This window comes from Theobroma cacao, chromosome 5 (genome assembly GCF_000208745.1).
Source record: "Theobroma cacao cultivar B97-61/B2 chromosome 5, Criollo_cocoa_genome_V2, whole genome shotgun sequence".
Classification (NCBI taxonomy): Eukaryota; Viridiplantae; Streptophyta; class Magnoliopsida; order Malvales; family Malvaceae; genus Theobroma; species Theobroma cacao.
The window spans coordinates 1,211,660-1,229,336 of NC_030854.1; the positions used below are offsets into that span (position 1 = coordinate 1,211,660).

Genomic DNA, 17,677 nt, shown 5'->3' on the forward strand with positions numbered 1-17,677 from the left:
TTTTTCAAAAAAGCAAAGGCAAGCTTAGCCCCACAAATATTACAAAAATAAAATAAAATTGTGGGGAAAATTCTTGAAAGTATATTTAATGGGAATCTTTGTTCGCAATTCTTTTCTTTCACTGTCCCTCTTTTAGGATTGTCGTATTCCAATCTTGGCATGCATTCAACCTTTCACCTTTAATGGCCAAAAAGAATAAAGGCATTGTAGGCGATTTAACACACTTTATTAAAGATTAAAAGCGAAAAATATTTAATCTAACTTATTCCTATCCAAAAATAAAACAAAATTCTTTTTGTCTCACCAATTCGGGAAATCAAGTCTTTCGTTATTGCAAATTCTTCTGTCGGGGTTGATGGGTTAAAGCTAAAATTGTTACTTATGAAATGGTTAATTCTCCGTAAAGGAAAACGAATGACGGAAATGATTTGATTCTTGTTTTTTATTTTTATTTTTTATTATATTTTTAAATTTTTATATTTGATATATTGTTGATATTATATTCTGATAATGTATTAAATATAAATTCGATTGTTTTGTTTAGAGATTGTTAAATTGGTAAGGAATGGGATTCATGAATCCTAAATAGTTAGATAAGAAGATAAAGTAGCAAATCTAAGATGGATTCTTCTGGGTTTGGCAACTATCTTTGCAACTTGTTCGACAAAATCCACTATAATATTGGAAATACACCAAATAAAAATATTATGAATTTCATCAAATTTTTGTCCAAAAATAAAAGACAAATGGTACCCCATTGAATGACAGGACAATTCAGGCGTGAGTGGCATGTTGGAGGACCAGAGTCCAGCTCTGCACCAATTGCTCTTTGATCTGTCCCTTTTGAGAGGATGTCGGATACAGCGTATTTCTTTTTGGGTCTTCAGATTTTGGTTCAGCCTGATTGATTAGCAAGCCGAACCCAACACATTTATCATGCGAAACAGGCCTGAGCATGTTTAAAGTCCGTTTAGTAATAAAAAATAAAAAAATTTATCTCATGAAATATTTTATAAAAAAATTGAAGATAAAATAGACAGATTTTTTTTTTCATTTTTAATCATAATTTCACATAAATTTATTAGTTTTCAAAATAAATACTTAATTAAATACATAAATGATATTAATACTTAAATATTAAATGTCTAAAAAATTCTTTTTTTCTTCTTACTTTTTTCTTTCTTTTAGATTGATTGATGATGTTTCTTACTGGCCATTAGATCGGTGCTCCATGGAGGCAATGGTCGACCGGCGAAAGTAGTGTTGGTTTTTTTAAAAAAATTATAATTTTTTAATTTTTTAAAATAATAAAAAGTATAAATATCTTTTTATTATTGATACGTTATTAAATTAACGGAGTTAATTAACAATTAGATTTATATGTTCCACATAAATATTTTTTCGAAAGAGTATTTATTTTAAAAATTAATAAATTTATATGAAATTATGATTAAAAATTAAAAAGTTTTTAAATTTTGTTCAAAAATTTAATTTTTTTATTATTTAAATAAACAATCGAAAATATTTATTATTATTTAGATCATCTCCTGGGTGCACAGCTTATATAGTTAAAGGAATTTTATTATTGACTTATAAAAAATTTTTTAAAAAAATATTTTGCGTCAAGACAACCTTTACCTTGCCCTAGCCACGCGACAAACCAAGAGATGTGGATCCAAATTAACGTCGGTCTCTGTGCCGCGAGGCCACAGCCAAACTAAGTAATGCACATGCTGGATCTACCTCACGATTCTTCTGAAAAGCAGGGAGCTAAAGCAAAATTCCTTCAAAGAATCAAAAATGGAACAAGCAGAACCCCAAGTACCCCACGTGGTGTTCTTGCTCATCCCTGCACTTGGCCACATCAAACCCATGCTCAAGCTAGCAGAGTTTCTCAGCCGTGCCAGTTTCCAAGTCACCTTCATAAACACGCAACGCATCCACGATCGTCTCCTCTCCACCGACTTGCTGGCACGCTACCCTGAGTTTCAGTTCCTGACGATCCCAGATGTTGTACCACGTGATCGTCCACGCTCGGGCACTATGTGTCCGGGTGATTTTTTATTGGCTACAGGTCCTGTGATCAAGCCAGCACTCCGTCAGCTTTTGATTTCGCTTTGCAAGAAAAAGGGACGGTGGCAGCCTGCTACGTGCATAATCGAAGATGGGTTATTGTCTTCTTCTGTTATTGATGTTGCAGAGGAATTTCAGGTTCCTGTCTTCGCTTTCCGAACATTGAGTGCTTGTTGCATCTGGACTTACTTCCATGTACCTAAGCTCGTTGAAGAAGGGGATTTTCCAGTGGTACAAGGTTAGTTGGATCAACGCAATTCTTATCACATTTTCAGCTAGTTGTTTTCTCAAAGGATTTCTGGTTTAAGTTACTGGGTTGATTTCCTCTAAGGAATAGCAGAAAACTGGATAAATCACCAACAAGAATAAGATAATTGTATGCATGCTCCGATAATCAAATGGCTAACAATCAGATTCTTGATTACTTGTATATAACTAAGAAAAGAAGTGGCAAGCTAACCACTTACCTTGATCTGGCATTCTTGTGGTATCTCTGTTTTGGATAATTGAGATTTTTATTTATCAAAGAACAGCAGGAATTTGCCTGCTACAGAGGAAGCAACCTGCAGAAGCAGGAAACAATGGAAAAGATGGAACATCAAACAAAAATGTTATCTCCTAAACCCCAATTTACACTTAGCTCCCTGTTTACATGATCATTAGCAATGTTGTGTATCCCATCAAGTCTGAATTTAATAGAATCTATGATGCAATTAAGAAAAAAAAAACTCTTTTATGATTCATTATCATTTACCTTGGTTTTAACTTGTGTGGTGTTGCAGATAAAGACATGGACAAGCCAGTCACTTGCATTCCAGGACTAGAGAATGTTGTTCGACGTCGAGATCTTCCGGGAATTTTCAGGATTGAGAGAGCTGATGATCCAGGCTTGGAATTCTTTATCAACGACCAAACCTTAGTCATGCCACGAGCATTTGCATTGATACTCAACACTTTCGATGGACTTGAAGCAACCATGATATCTAAACTGGCTTCTGTTTTTACCAAAATGTACACTGTCGGTCCTTTACACGGTCTCTCCAATGCCCGCGCGAAGGACCTAACAACTTCAGCATCAAGCAACAGTATTCTATGGAAAGAAGATAGAGGCTGCATGCCTTGGCTTGATTCTCAGCCGTCAAGATCAGTTGTTTTTGTTAGCTTTGGGAGTTTAATAGGCTTGACACGAGACAAAATGCTTGAGTTCGGACATGGCTTGGTGAATAGTGGCTATCCATTTTTGTGGGTCATTCGACCAGACTTAATTACGGGAGAGGCTGATCCAAGCCTGATAGTAGGGGAGCTGACAGACATGATAGAAGACAACAAGGGATTGATGGTAAGTTGGGCTCCTCAAGAAGAGGTCTTGGCTCACCCAGCTATCGGTGTGTTCTTAACCCACAGCGGATGGAACTCGACCTTGGAGAGTGTATATGCAGGAGTACCCATGATTTGTTGGCCTGCAATTGGTGACCAACAAATCAACAGCAGGTTCGTGAGTGATGTGTGGAAAATCGGTCTTGACATGAAAGATACCTGTGACAGATCAACGATTGAGAAAATGGTGAGAAGCCTGATGGAGGATAAAAGAGAAGAGATCATGAAATCAGTGAATAAGATTAAGAAGCTGGCTCATGAAACTGTCAAGGATGGGGGCTCTTCTTTCTCCAACCTTGAGAAATTGATTGATGACATTTGGTCACTGAGTCATTTTGCTCGGAAGGAAAGAAGTGACTAGAAGGCATTAGCATTTCACCAGTTATAAAACAATGTATCCTAAATAATAAATGTTAGTAGGCATCCTATAAATATTATTGAAATCTATATCAACAAACGATTCAACAAAACTCTCTATTGCTAAATCTTTCTCGACAATTAATGTCTTTTTTTATTATATATGTCAATCTTCTTGTTATCGACAAATTCATACTTGGGATGAGCATGTTCGAATTTATTACAAGAAAAGAATTAATTTTGTTACATATAAGTTGAAAATTGTACAATGAAACCAACAGTTGCAGCTAGAGCCTAGAGAAACATCATTAATGGTGTAAACACTAGCCATCGGAGTACTAATGTCAGAGAGAGCAAGTTGAAGTTTATTTCATTAGTGACTTAGTTAATTAGATTTAAATGCAAAAGAACAATGGAGAACTCATCCCTATGACAAGTGCTCAGTCGGAAGCACTACAGAACAGGTAACAGCAATGCAAGAGGGCATATGGGCAAAATGTAGTTTTGGCCTCTAACTCATACCACCATTCTCTTCTTAAATAATAATAATAATAATAAAGGAAAGAAGTGCACACATGAAGGAAGAAAGATCAGAAACTTCTTGAATTAGAAAGAAGAACAAAAATATGACTCATCCATCATAAATGAGTTGTTCATGAAGTTTTTTTTTTTCCTTTTTTGAGAATTTCTCATCTTTCATCTTTCCTTTGTCTGTTATGTGAATAATCTTTTAGTCCAATGCAATATATATGTATATAAGTCATCATAAATTTGCAAAGTGTTGCTCAATGTTGTGAACAGATAAAGTGGCTTGAACATTTTAAGTAGAATTTTGAATATTCTGAACAGTATATACTTAGTTTACAGTATTTCTTTTAATTGAATATTGCTAAGAAGGAAGAACAGAACCCATCAGCGGTCGTTAATGTTGATAAATTATGGAGGATGAAAATATGGCTCATGTTAGGAAGCGTCTCTTTTAGGTTGAGTAGAACAGGGATGAATAGAGTATTTGCAAAATGAAAGAAAAAGCACACACTTCATTCATAATCCAAACCATATATACAGCCTACTAGCTACTTGGTAGTTATAAGGAATTACAAGTAAACGCATGATAAAAAATAACTAAATACAACATCACGTTTTCAACTTCCACGTACAAGTCGTGCTGCTATTTTCAACTGACTGTAACTTGTTGCCAGCATTATTAGCAACACTCCTCCTTAATGCTTGCAACCTGAATCATCAACTTATCTTTGTTAAGTTCAAAACTTGACTTAGACTGAGGCTTGGTCATTATGTTTGCAACCTGGTCTTCTGATTTGCAGTATTGCACAAGTATCTCCCCTTTCTTTTCTGCATCTCTGAGGGCATGGTACTTGATGTTGATATGCTTGGTTCTTCCATGAAACACAGGATTCTTGGTCATGGAGATTGCAGACTTGTTATCAAGAAACAACTTTGTAGGATTGGTTTGATCCATGCCAAGATCATGTAGAATTTTCCTTAGCCAGATTGCTTGATTTGAAGCTTCAGCTGCTGCCACATATTCTGCCTCAGATGAGGATTGTGCCACTGTATTCTGCTTGTGAGAGTTCCATGAAAAAGGACCATTTCTCAGAGAAAATATGTAGCCTAATATGCTTCTACCATCATCATTGCAGCCACCCCGATCACTATCTGAAAATCCAACAAGCTCAATAGTCTTGTTTTTTATGAAATTTATCCCATGACAGGTTGTACTTCTTAAATATCTGAAAACCCTTTTAACAGCAACCAGATGAAGTTGACTTGGTCTCTGCATGAATCTTGAGAGATAACTTACAACAAACATTATCTCTGGATGGGTAGAACAAATATATAGTAGACATCCTACAAGACTTCAATAATCACTGGCACTCTATAATATTTCACCAGAATTGAGAGATAACTTTTCATGTGCAACTAAAGGAGTTGAGGTTGACTTACATTCTGCCATCTTGAAACGTTTAAGGACTTCTTGAATGTAATTAATTTGAGAAAGAGTAATATTTTCCTTGGACTGATAAATTTCAAAACCAAGAAAATATTTCATTTGACCGAAATCAGACATGTGAAACTCCTTTTTCATTGCTGATTTAAATTCCCTGATACTTGCTTGATCTCCATTAGTAATCAAGATATCATCAACATAAAGAGACATAATTACTGCCATTTCATTTTTTATTTTCTTCACATACAAAGTAGCTTCATTCAAGCTCTTGTAAAAACCTTGAGCTAATACGTAGGCATCAATCCTACTGTACCAAGCACATGGTGCTTGTTTCAGGCCATATAGTGCCTTATGAAGCTTATATACTTTGTTTTGTTTGTCACCAACTTCAAATCCTCTTGGCTGCTCGATGAATATTTCTTCATTGAGTTTACCAATCAAAAAGGCAGACTTAACATCGATGTGGTAGATTTTCTAATCAAGTGCAGCAGAGAGAGCTATGAGAAGTCTGATGGTATCAAGTCTTGCCACTGGTGCAAAAGTATCATGATAGTCTATTCCAGCAAGTTGAGAATAACCTTTTGCGACCAATCTCGCCTTATTTTTGTTAAGGCTTCCATCAGAGTTGAATTTTCGTTTGAAAATCCATTTGACATCAATTACATGGCCATTGATTGGTCTGTTTAGCAATGACCAAGTATGGTTTTGCTCTATCATGTTAATCTCCTCTCTCATAGCTTTTATCCATTCTTCATGTTGTGAGGCATCTTCAAAAGAAACAGGATCAGATAAAACAACTTGACTTCGTTCATAAATGTCTTGAATGGTGCGAGTACCCCTTACTGGTGCTTCATCAATAAGCTCATTTTCATCTAACTCAATATCAAAAATATTTTGAAGAACAGATAAAGTATTTGTGGCAGTAACTCTGGTATGTTGAGGTTTGTCCCAGTTTCAATAGCTTCTTTCAGCAAATGATACATTCTTGCTGACAGAGATTTTACCAGAATCAACATGATACACTCTGTATGCCTTTGAATGCTGACTATAACCAATAAACACTCCCATTACAGCTTTGGATTGCAACTTATCTCTGTGCTCTTCAATTATATGCTGGTAACAAAGGCATCCAAAGACTTTGAGATGTGATACAGATGGTTTTCTTTCAAACCATACTTCATAAGGAGTGGTATTTTTGAGTGCACGAGAAGGCAACCGATTTAATAGATAAATAGCTATACTGGCAGTCTCGGCCCAAAAACTTTTGAGAAGTCCTTTTTCCAGCAAGAGACATCTCACCATCTCAATTATTGTTCGATTTTTCCTCTCACTAACACCATTTTGCTGTGGGCAATAAGGAGTTGTGAATTGATGAAATATTCCTTCTTTTTGTAGAAATTGAGTGAACTCTCAATATGTGTATTCTTCACCATTATCAGATCTGATTGCTTTAATCTTTCATTTTGTTTCAGCTTCAACTTGTGCTTTGAAATTTAAGAAGTGACCAAACACCTTAGACTTTGTTTTCATAAAGTAAATCCAGCACATGCGTGATAACTCATCAACAAAGATCAAGAAAAACTTATTGCCATTTAGAGATACTTCACTCATTGGGCCTCCAACATCGATGTGAACTAGATCAAGTTTTCCAATAGATCGACTTAAGCTTGCATGAGGATATGGATTCCTGGTAAGTTTTCCAAATTGACAAGTGCTGCAAACATGCTTGGATTCTGTGACTGATGGTAAATTTTCCACTAAACCAGATGTGCTGGCCTGAATCAAGGAGGAATAATTATAATGCCCAAGGCGTTTGTGCCATAAAGAGGTCAAGTTCATCTCATTTTCAGAAGCATGCAGACACACATCATTGAAATTTATTGGAAAACACTTTTTTTTCATTGGAACTGTCATGAGGTACTTATCTCTTGGATTATATATCTTGCAAGAATGGTCTTTAAACAATAGTGCATAACCATCATCGACCATCTGTCCCACACTTAAGAGATTTTGGGTAATTTCAGGTACAAGAAGTACTTTAAATGCATACCTATCACCAGAAGAGGTTCGTGTCTCCACAGATCCTTTTCCAGTTGCTTGCAGATACACCCCATTACCTATCTTCACGTACAATCGGTGTTGAGTGTCAAGTTCTGCGAAGAGCTCTGCATATGGTGTTATGTGACTTGAAGCTCCACTATCTAATAACCACTGATTTGCTTCAACAACTTTTGATTCTGTTTGAGCCATCAGAAGTGTTTCTTCAGCAATCTCAGCTCTCTCAAATGCTTAAGGTGATTTCTCTCAATTTTCAGACTTATTCTTGCACACCTTTTCTATATGACCATGCTAATTATAGATTTAGCACTTAGCTGAAGATTTGAACTAGTAGTTGGCTTCTGCATGGCTATGTTTTTTGCAATGGGAACACATTTGATGCTTATTCTTCTTACCTTATAATCTACTTGTTTGAGAATTCTTTTTCCCTCTGTCTTTCTGTTCATTTGAACTTTTACTGTTGTAAGCATCAACTGAGCCTTTTCCTTTCATCTTGGCCATCATAGCATGATTTGTGTAGCTGTCGAGACGCATGGCTCTCCTACTATCTGATGCTTGGAGAGCATTGACTACATCTGTGAGTTGCAGTTGTGGAAGATCCTTTGAACCTTTAAGTGATGAAATTGTGGGTTCAACCCTTTCAGGTAAGGATATCAACACTTTCTCTACAACTCTTTTTTCAGGTAGATTTTCTCCCAAAAGTCTTACTTGATTGACTATTTTCATCACTTTTCCAATGTACGCATTCACTGAGTTAGACTCCTTTATCTGAAGAATTTCAAATTCTCTCATAAGATTGAGAATTTGAAGTTTCCTTGTCATGTCAGAACCTTGGAACTCATCTCTAAGTTTGTCCCAAGCCTCCTTTGCCGTGGAACAAGCCATAATTCTTGCAAACACTGGTTCCGTGACACATGCATGGAGAAAGGACAGAGCTCGATACCGTTCAGCAACTTCTTCCCCATGTTGTTTGATTTGAGCAAGTGTTGCTGTTTCTTTCAAGGTAGGGGGTTTTGAACCTGTCTTGACAATGTCCCATAAGTCATAAGCCTGTAAGTAGGCTTTTATTTTAACTAACCAGGACGAATAGTTTTTAAAATTGAAGGTGGGAGGTGACGGGTGTGAAGCTGTATTGGAGATAGATATATTACTATCAATTTGCAATGTTGTTAAAGTTGTGAATTTGGTTGGTGGTATGTTTCAGGTTTCTCAAGAGCTTAGTTTTAGCTCTGATACCATGATAAATTATGGAGGATGAAAATATGGCTTTTATTAAGAAGCCTCCATTTTAGGTTGAGTATAATAAGGATGAACAGAGTATTTGCAAAATGAAGAAAAAAACACATACTTCATTCATAATCCAAACAATATATATAGCCTACTAGCTACTTGGTAGTTATAAGGAATTACAAGTGAAAGCATGATAAAAAATAACTAAATACAGCATCATGTTTTCAACTTCCACGCATAAGTCATGCTGTTGTTTTCAACTGATAGTAACTTGTTGCCAGCATTATCAACAACAAACGTTAGCCTGTCAAATATCAACTAATTATTTTCAAGCATGCCCTTGGGCATGAAAGAAAATCTTTACAAATCCAAGGGGCCAAATTTGTACACAAACCGATTCAACCAAGGAAAGAATAACACAATTTCAACATAAAAACACAAACTGATGCTATAATGGAATGAATCACACAATTTCAGCTATGAATCACGTAAATCTGAGGGAGATCAAAGGATGACCTGAAACGGCTGAGGAAGAAGTCAGGACCGAGAGAGGTGACCCAGACATGTATGAGTTATTTTGCTCGAAAGGCAACAAGTGATTAGAAGGCATTAGCATTTCACCAGTTGAAACACAGAAGATCCTAAATAAGATGTATTGAGTTGCATTAAGACAAAGAACCGATCACTTTAGAAGTTATGTTTTGATTAATGAATTGATATTTAAAAATTCATTCTCCTCTTTCAGAAAGTTGTTCTTTGGGTTTTTCAGAGGCCAAATTATGTCAGAAAGCCTCAAGCCTACAGTTCACCAATAGCCAAACACAATAGTCAACTTTCTCAACTTTACTTTTATCCAGTTAGAAAATTCTGTCAGCTCCAACCATTGTCAGAGAACCTCATCATGTTCCTGTAACTGTAAGAAAGAGTCTCATTGTCCGTATACGATCGGTTTGAAGCAAATTAAACTATTAGCATCATTTACACTACTGCAGATTCGAACCCAAAAGCTAGCAAAAGTGAAATTCCTTGGGAGAATCAAAATGGAGCAAACTCAACCCCGAGCACCACACGTAGTCTTGTTGCCTTTCCCTTCAATTGGCCACATCAAACCCTTGCTCAGCCTGGCAGAGCCTCTCAGCCATGCCAATTTCCAAGTCACCTTCCTAAACCCTCAACAGATCCACGATCGTCTCCTTTTCTCCATGGATATGCTTGCATTCCACCGTCGGCACCTCGAATTTGAGTTATTGTCCATGCCTGACCCTGTTCGTCCGTCACATGATCGTCCACGCCCTGGCCTATTTAGCCTCCATGACAAGATATTATCTTTAGGGTCTGTGATCAAGCTAGCGCTCGGTGAGCTTTTGATTTCTTCCCTAGTGGGGACGAATCCCGATGGACTTGTGTGGATCCTACGCCCTACCCCCCGAGGTGGGTCTTCATTAGTAGACTTCCTTGTCTTTATTATTGTGTTTACTTATTATGATGAGATGGGGCTGCATGCACCAATTAGAAAGGCTTAAGCACCTAATTGGATAGGCGTTAAGTCTTGGATTACTGACTCTTAGTATTTGTCTTTACTGCCTTTCACAGTTCTGATTTTGTTCCTCCTCTGACTCTTGGTCCCCTTAAATTACGTTGCACGGTTTTTAAACAAATTTGGGGCTCCATTAATTATATATAAAAAAACTTTAATCATACTTGTCATGATTTCAAATATTTTTAATTAATTTTTATAAATAAAATGCATTTTTTAAAAAAGTTATATTTATTGATTTTATCAAATAAAGTTATCAAAATATTCTTAATTTAAAAATTAATATATTTATTTATATTTACAATAATTTTATTTAAAATTAATAATATAACTTTTTCTTAATACTAGAACTTACTCACAAGAATTAACATAAAGTATTATGTGAGAAAAACAATTAAAATTATAAGAAATGTAAGCGGAGTTTACAAATTATATTTTTAATTTTTAATTTTTTTACGTTATAATAAATGATTTCATGAAGTAAATGAAATGATTGATTATTTGAATTATTTTTCAACTTTTTTTTATCACATTTAATTTTTTTTATTTCCCAAGTCCTTGTATTTTGAATATAAAAAAATAAAAAAACAATTTTCTCGACATAAATAAATTCTAACATTTTAATGTATTTGGAGTTTTAAAACTTGATAATTTCTTAAGAATTTAGCCTCTTTTCTTAATAGGTGTAAATGCATAAGTAATTTTTTTTTTGTTTTGATAACAAAAAACTAAGATTAAAAAAGTCATCTTGATTAAAAAGTTATAAGATAAAAAGAGTGTTGACAATCATTCAAGAGATAGAAAAAATAAACTAAAATTAAATGGCCGAAATATTCAACAAAGGCTTATTAACTATATAGGCTTTTAATTAATTAGTTATTTATTTATTTTTAAAAATGCAAAGGCAAGCTTTGCCCCACAAAAATTTTAAAAAATAAAATTGTGGGGAAAATTCTTGGAAGTACATTTAATGGGAATCTTTGTTCACAATTCTCTTCTTTCTCTGTCCCTCTTTTAGCATTGTTGTATTTCAACCTTTCACCTTTGATGAAAAAAAAAATAAGAGAGCGTTTAGTACGAGGAAAGTGAGAGCACATTCTCTGAAATGTGTCCAATTAAATTATATTGTCGTGTTTGTTTTGCAACAGATAACTGTAATGTAAAATTGTAATGCAATCAAATTACACTGCACTCTGTAATATTTTTAAATACACTTTTACCCTTCAACTTTATTACCTTATTAAAAAATTTTGTAACGTTATAATTAAAATAAAATATATTAAAATAAAATATATAATATAAAAATCAAAACTTAAATTAAAATAAAATATAAGAAATTAAAATTTATATAATATAGGTAAAAGAAATTAAAATAAAATATATAATATAAAAAATATATTAAAAATAAAAAAAAGATTATAATAAAAAATAAAAATAAAATATATGACATTAAAAATATATTTAAGAGATGATATTATATAAAAATTAATAATAAAAAATATAAGTATATTAAACTTATATTTTAATAAATAGGGGTAATTTTAAAAATTAACATTATATTCTCAGCAAAGTCCTTGTAAATCAAATGCTGCAATGTTATCTTCCCTGTATTTTAATTATTATTTTGCTTCTATACCAAACACTGTAATATTATTTTCCCTGCAATCACATTACCTGTAATCACATTGCATTGTAAAGTACCAAATGCCACCTAAAGGCATTATAGGCGATTTAACAAACTTTATTAAAGATTAAAAGCGAAAAATATTTATTCTAACTTATTCCTATCCAAAAATAACATAAAATTCCTTTTATCTCACCTATTCGAAAATCAAATCTTTCCTTATTGCAAATTCTTTTGTCGGGGTTGGTGGGTTAAAGCTAAAATTGTTACTTATGAAATGGTTAATTCTCCGTAAAGAAAAACAAATGACGGAAATGATTTGATTATTATTTTTTTAATTTTTTATAATATTTTTAAATTTTTATATTTGATGTATTGTTGATATTATATTATGATAATGTATTAAAAACCTGTTTGGCCTAACTTTTTTTAACATAAAAGTTATTATTAAGTTCTTATGAAAAATAATAGTTTTTAGAATTAAGCTAAAGTTGTTTCATAAACTGTTTAACAAAATAAATTATGTAAACTCTAATTTCGATTAGAATTACCATAAAAGGTATTCATGCTATCTTCAATCACTTTATAAATTATAATGTAATGCTTTAAGTTTATATATAATTTCATATGTTAAAATCGAAGAAATCAATAAAAAAGGAATAATATTCAAACTTATATAGTAGCAATAGTATTATATTTTTGTTGATCTAACAAGCAATCGAACCTTGATACTTCAATTCTCAAAAAATAAGATAAAAGAGGAAACGATGTATTTAATATTACAATCCTTTTTTGTGAAAAAGAGAGAAAATCTGTAAATAGTATCTGAATACAATTTTGAATTTTAATTTTTTTTTAATTTTTGTAAGAACAAAAAAATTTTAGATTTTGATATTCTGTTGTTGGGTCTTCTTTTTTTTATTAATTTTTGTAGAGAGAGGTAGAGAATAGGGAAATCGTGATTTATGTTGAAGAATAGTAATTTGTGGAGGGAACGAGAGGAGAGGGAGACTAATTGAGAGAGAAGTATTTTTTGAAAATTAATGTGTTTTTAAAAGAATAAAAGAAAAAGCTATTTCTTGGAGCTTTTTTTTAAGCTTTTTTTTTTAAATTTTGTTTTAAAAAAAAAGTTATTTTTTTTAAGAGTTTCTTAAAATATTATATTTGACTTAACTTTTAATTTTAAAAAATAGATACGTTGAAAAAAATTAGGCAAAACATGTACTAAATATAAATCTGGTTGTTTTGTTTAGAGATTGCTAAATTGGTAAGGAATGGGATTCATGAATCCTAAATAGTTAGATAAGAAGATAAAGTAACAAATCTAAGATGGATTCTTTTGGGGTTGTAGTTTTGGCAACTATCTTTGCAACTTGTTCGACAAAATCCACTATAATATTGGAAATACACCAAATAAAATGTTATGAATTTCATCAAATTTTTGTCCAAAAATAAAAGACAAATGGTACCCCATTGAATGACAGGACAATTCAGGCATGAGTGTCATGTCGGAGGACCAGGGTCCAGCTCTGCACCATTTGCACTTTGATCTGTCCCTTTTGACAGGATGTCGGATACAACATATTTCCTTTTGGGTGTTCAGATTTTGGTTCAGCCTGATTGATTAGCAAGCCCAACCCAACACATTTATTATGTGAAACAGGCCTGAGCATGTTTAAAGTCCGTTTAGTAATAAAAAATAAAGAAAATTATCTCATGAAATCTTTTATAAAAATTTTTCAGGTAAAATACACAAATTTCTTCATTTTTAAACATAATTTCATACGAATTTATTAATTTTTAAAATAAATAATATATAAACAACATTAATACTTAAATGTGAAATATTTAAAATATTTTTTTTACTCTTTTCTTTCTTTTAGATTGATGTTTCTTGCCACCATATCAGTGCTCCTTGGGGCCAATGGTCGATCGGTGAAGGTAGTGTAGGTTTTTTTAAAAAAATTATAAATTTATAATTTTTAAAATTATTAAAAAGTAAAATTATCTTTTTATTATTAATATGTTATCAAATTAACAAAGTTAATTAACTATTAGATTTATGTGTTTCACATAGTTATTTTTTTGAAAAAAATTTTATTTTAAAAATTAATAAACTCGTATGAAATTATAATTAAAAATTAAAAAATTTATAAATTTTATTCAAAATTTTAATATTTTTTTATTATTTAAATAAACAATTGAAAATATTTATTATTATTTATATCATCTCTTGGGTGCACACCTTGTATAGTTAGTGGACTCTTTTTATTGACTAGTAGAAACAGTTTTTTAAAAAATATTTTACGTCAAGACGAGCTATACCTTGCCGCAGCCACGCAACAAACCAAGACAAGTGGATCCAAATTAACGTTGGTCTCTGTGCCGCGAGGCCAAAGTCAAACTAAGTAATGCACATGCTGGATCTACTTCACGATTCTTCTGAAAACCAGGGAGCTAAGGAAAAATTCCTTCAAAGGATCAAAAATGGAACAAGCAGAACCCCAAGTACCCCACGTGGTGTTCTTGCCCATCCCTGGACTTGGTCACATCAAACCCATGCTCAAGCTAGCAGAGCTTCTCAGCCGTGCCAGTTTCCAAGTCACCTTCATAAACACGCAACGCATCCATGATCGTCTCCTCTCCACCGACTTGCTGGCACGCTACCCTGAGTTTCAGTTCCTGACGATCCCAGATGTTGTACCACGTGATCGTCCACGCTCGGGCACTATGAGTCCGGGTGATTTTTTATTGGCCGCAGGTCCTGTGATCAAGCCAGCGCTCCGTCAGCTTTTCATTTCGCTTTGCAAGAAAAAGGGACGGTGGCAGCCTGCTACGTGCATAATCGAAGATGGGATATTGTCTTCTTCTGTTATTGATGTTGCAGAGGAATTTCAGGTTCCTGTCTTCGCTTTCCGAACATCGAGTGCTTGTTGCATCTGGACTTACTTCCACGTACCTAAGCTCGTTGAAGAAGGGGATGTTCCAGTGGTACAAGGTTAGTTGGATCAAAGCAATTCTCATCACATTTTCAGCTAGTAGTTTTCTCAAAGGATTTCTGGTCTAAGTTACTGGGTTGATTTTCTCTAAGGAATAGCAGAAAACTAGATAAATCACCAACAAGAATAAGATAATTGTATGCCTGCTCTGATAATCAAATGGCAAACAATCAGATTCTTGATTACTTGTATATAATTAAGAAAAGAAGTGGCAAGCTAACCACTTACCTTGATCTGGCATTCTTGTGGTATCTCTGTTTTGGATAATTGAGATTTGTATTTATCTAAGAAAAGCAGGAAATTGCCTGCTACAGAGGAAGCAACCTGCAGAAGCAGGAAACAATGGAAAAGATGGAACATCAAACAAAAATGTTATCTGCCAAACCCCAATTTACACTTAGTTCCCTGTTTACATGATCATTAGCAATGTTGTGTATCCCATCAAGCCTGAATTTAACAGAATCTATGATGCAATTAAGAAAAAAAAAAACTCTTTAATGATTCATTATCATTTAGCTTGGTTTTAACTTGTATGGTGTTGCAGATAAAGACATGGACAAGCCAGTCACTTGCATTCCAGGACTAGAGAATGTTGTTCGACGTCGAGATCTTCCGGGAATTTTCAGGATTGAGAGAGCTGACGATCCAGGCTTGGAATTCTTTATCAACGACCAAACCTTAGTCATGCCACGAGCATTTGCAGTGATAATCAACACTTTCGATGGACTTGAAGCAACCATGTTATCTAAACTGGCTTCTGTTTTTACCAAAATGTACACTGTCGGTCCTTTACACGGTCTCTCCAATGCCCGCGCGAAGGACCTAACAACTTCAGCATCAAGCAACAGTATTCTATGGAAAGAAGATAGAGGCTGCATGCCTTGGCTTGATTCTCAGCCGTCAAGATCAGTTGTTTTTGTTAGCTTTGGGAGTTTAATAGGCTTGACACGAGACAAAATGCTTGAGTTCCGACATGGCTTGGTGAATAGTGGCTATTCATTTTTGTGGGTCATTCGACCAGACTCAATTACAGGAGAGGTTGATCCAAGCCTGATCCCAGGGGAGCTGAAAGCCATGATAGAAGACAACAAAGGATTGATGGTGAGTTGGGCTCCTCAAGAAGAGGTCTTGGCTCACCCAGCTATCGGTGTGTTCTTAACCCACAGCGGATGGAACTCGACCTTGGAGAGTGTATATGCAGGAGTACCCATGATTTGTTGGCCTGCAATTGGTGACCAACAAATCAACAGCAGGTTCGTGAGTGATGTGTGGAAAATCGGTTTTGACATGAAAGATTCGTGTGATAGATCATTGATTGAGAAAATGGTGAGAGATCTGATGGAGGATAAAAGAGAAGAGATCATGAAATCAGTGAATAAGATTAAGAAGCTGGCTCATGAAACTGTCAAGGAAGGGGGCTCTTCTTTCTCCAACCTTGAGAAATTGATTGATGACATTTGGTCAATGAGTCATTTTGCTCGGAAGGAAAGAAGTGACTAGAAGGCATTAGCATTTCACCAGTTATAAAACAATGTATCCTAAATAATAAATGTTAGTAGGCATCCTATAAATATTATTGAAATCTATATCAACAAACGATTCAACAAAACTCTCGATTGCTATATCTTTCCCAACAATTAATGTCTTTTTCATTATATATGTCAATCTTCTTGTTATCGAAAAATTAATACCTGAGATGAGCATGTTCGAATTTATTACAAGAAAAGAATTAATTTTGTTACATATAAGATGAAAATTGAACAATGAAACCAACAGTTGCAGCTAGAGCCTAGAGAAACATCATTAATGGTGTAAACACTAGCCACCAGAGTACTAATGTCAGAGAGAGCAAGCTCAGGTTTATTTCATTAGTGATTTAGTTAATTAGATTTAAATGCAAAAGAACAATGGACAACTCTCCCTATGACAAGTGCTCAGTTAGAAGCACTGCAGAACAGGTAACAGCAAAGCAAGAGGGCATATGGGCAAAATGTAGTTTTGGCCTCTAACTCATACCAGCATTCTCTTCTTAAATAATAATAATAATAAAGCAAAGAAGTGCACACATGAAGGAAGAAAGATCAGAAACTTCCTGAATTAGAAAGGAGAACAAAATATGACTCATCCATCATAAATGAGTTGTTCATGAAGTTTTTTTTTTTTTCATTTTTTGAGAATTTCTCATCTTTCATCTTTCCTTTTGTCTGTTATGTGAATAATCTTTCAGTCCAATGCAATATATATGTATATAATTCATCATAAATTTGCAAAGTGTTGCTGAATGTTGTGAACAGATAAAGTTGCTTGAACATTTTAAGCAGAATTCTGAATATTCTGAACAGTGTATACTTAGTTTACAGTATTTCTTTTAATTAGATATTGCTAAGAAAGAAGAACAGAACCCATCAGCGGTCGTTAACGTTAGCCTGTCAAATATCAACTAATTATTT

The 17,677-nt window shown here is 33.9% G+C and overlaps 2 protein-coding genes across 2 annotated transcripts; both read left to right on the plus strand.

The window, feature by feature from the left end:
* Nucleotides 1,661–3,977, plus strand: LOC18597639 (7-deoxyloganetic acid glucosyltransferase). Its single transcript, XM_007026783.2, has 2 exons — nt 1,661–2,311; nt 2,856–3,977. Exons 1-2 carry the CDS (start codon nt 1,801–1,803, stop codon nt 3,809–3,811), a joined length of 1,467 nt encoding a protein of 488 aa, XP_007026845.2. The 5' UTR covers nt 1,661–1,800; the 3' UTR covers nt 3,812–3,977.
* On the plus strand, nt 14,583–16,836 carry LOC108661878 (7-deoxyloganetic acid glucosyltransferase-like). Its single transcript, XM_018120767.1, has 2 exons — nt 14,583–15,226; nt 15,772–16,836. Exons 1-2 carry the CDS (start codon nt 14,716–14,718, stop codon nt 16,725–16,727), a joined length of 1,467 nt encoding a protein of 488 aa, XP_017976256.1. The 5' UTR covers nt 14,583–14,715; the 3' UTR covers nt 16,728–16,836.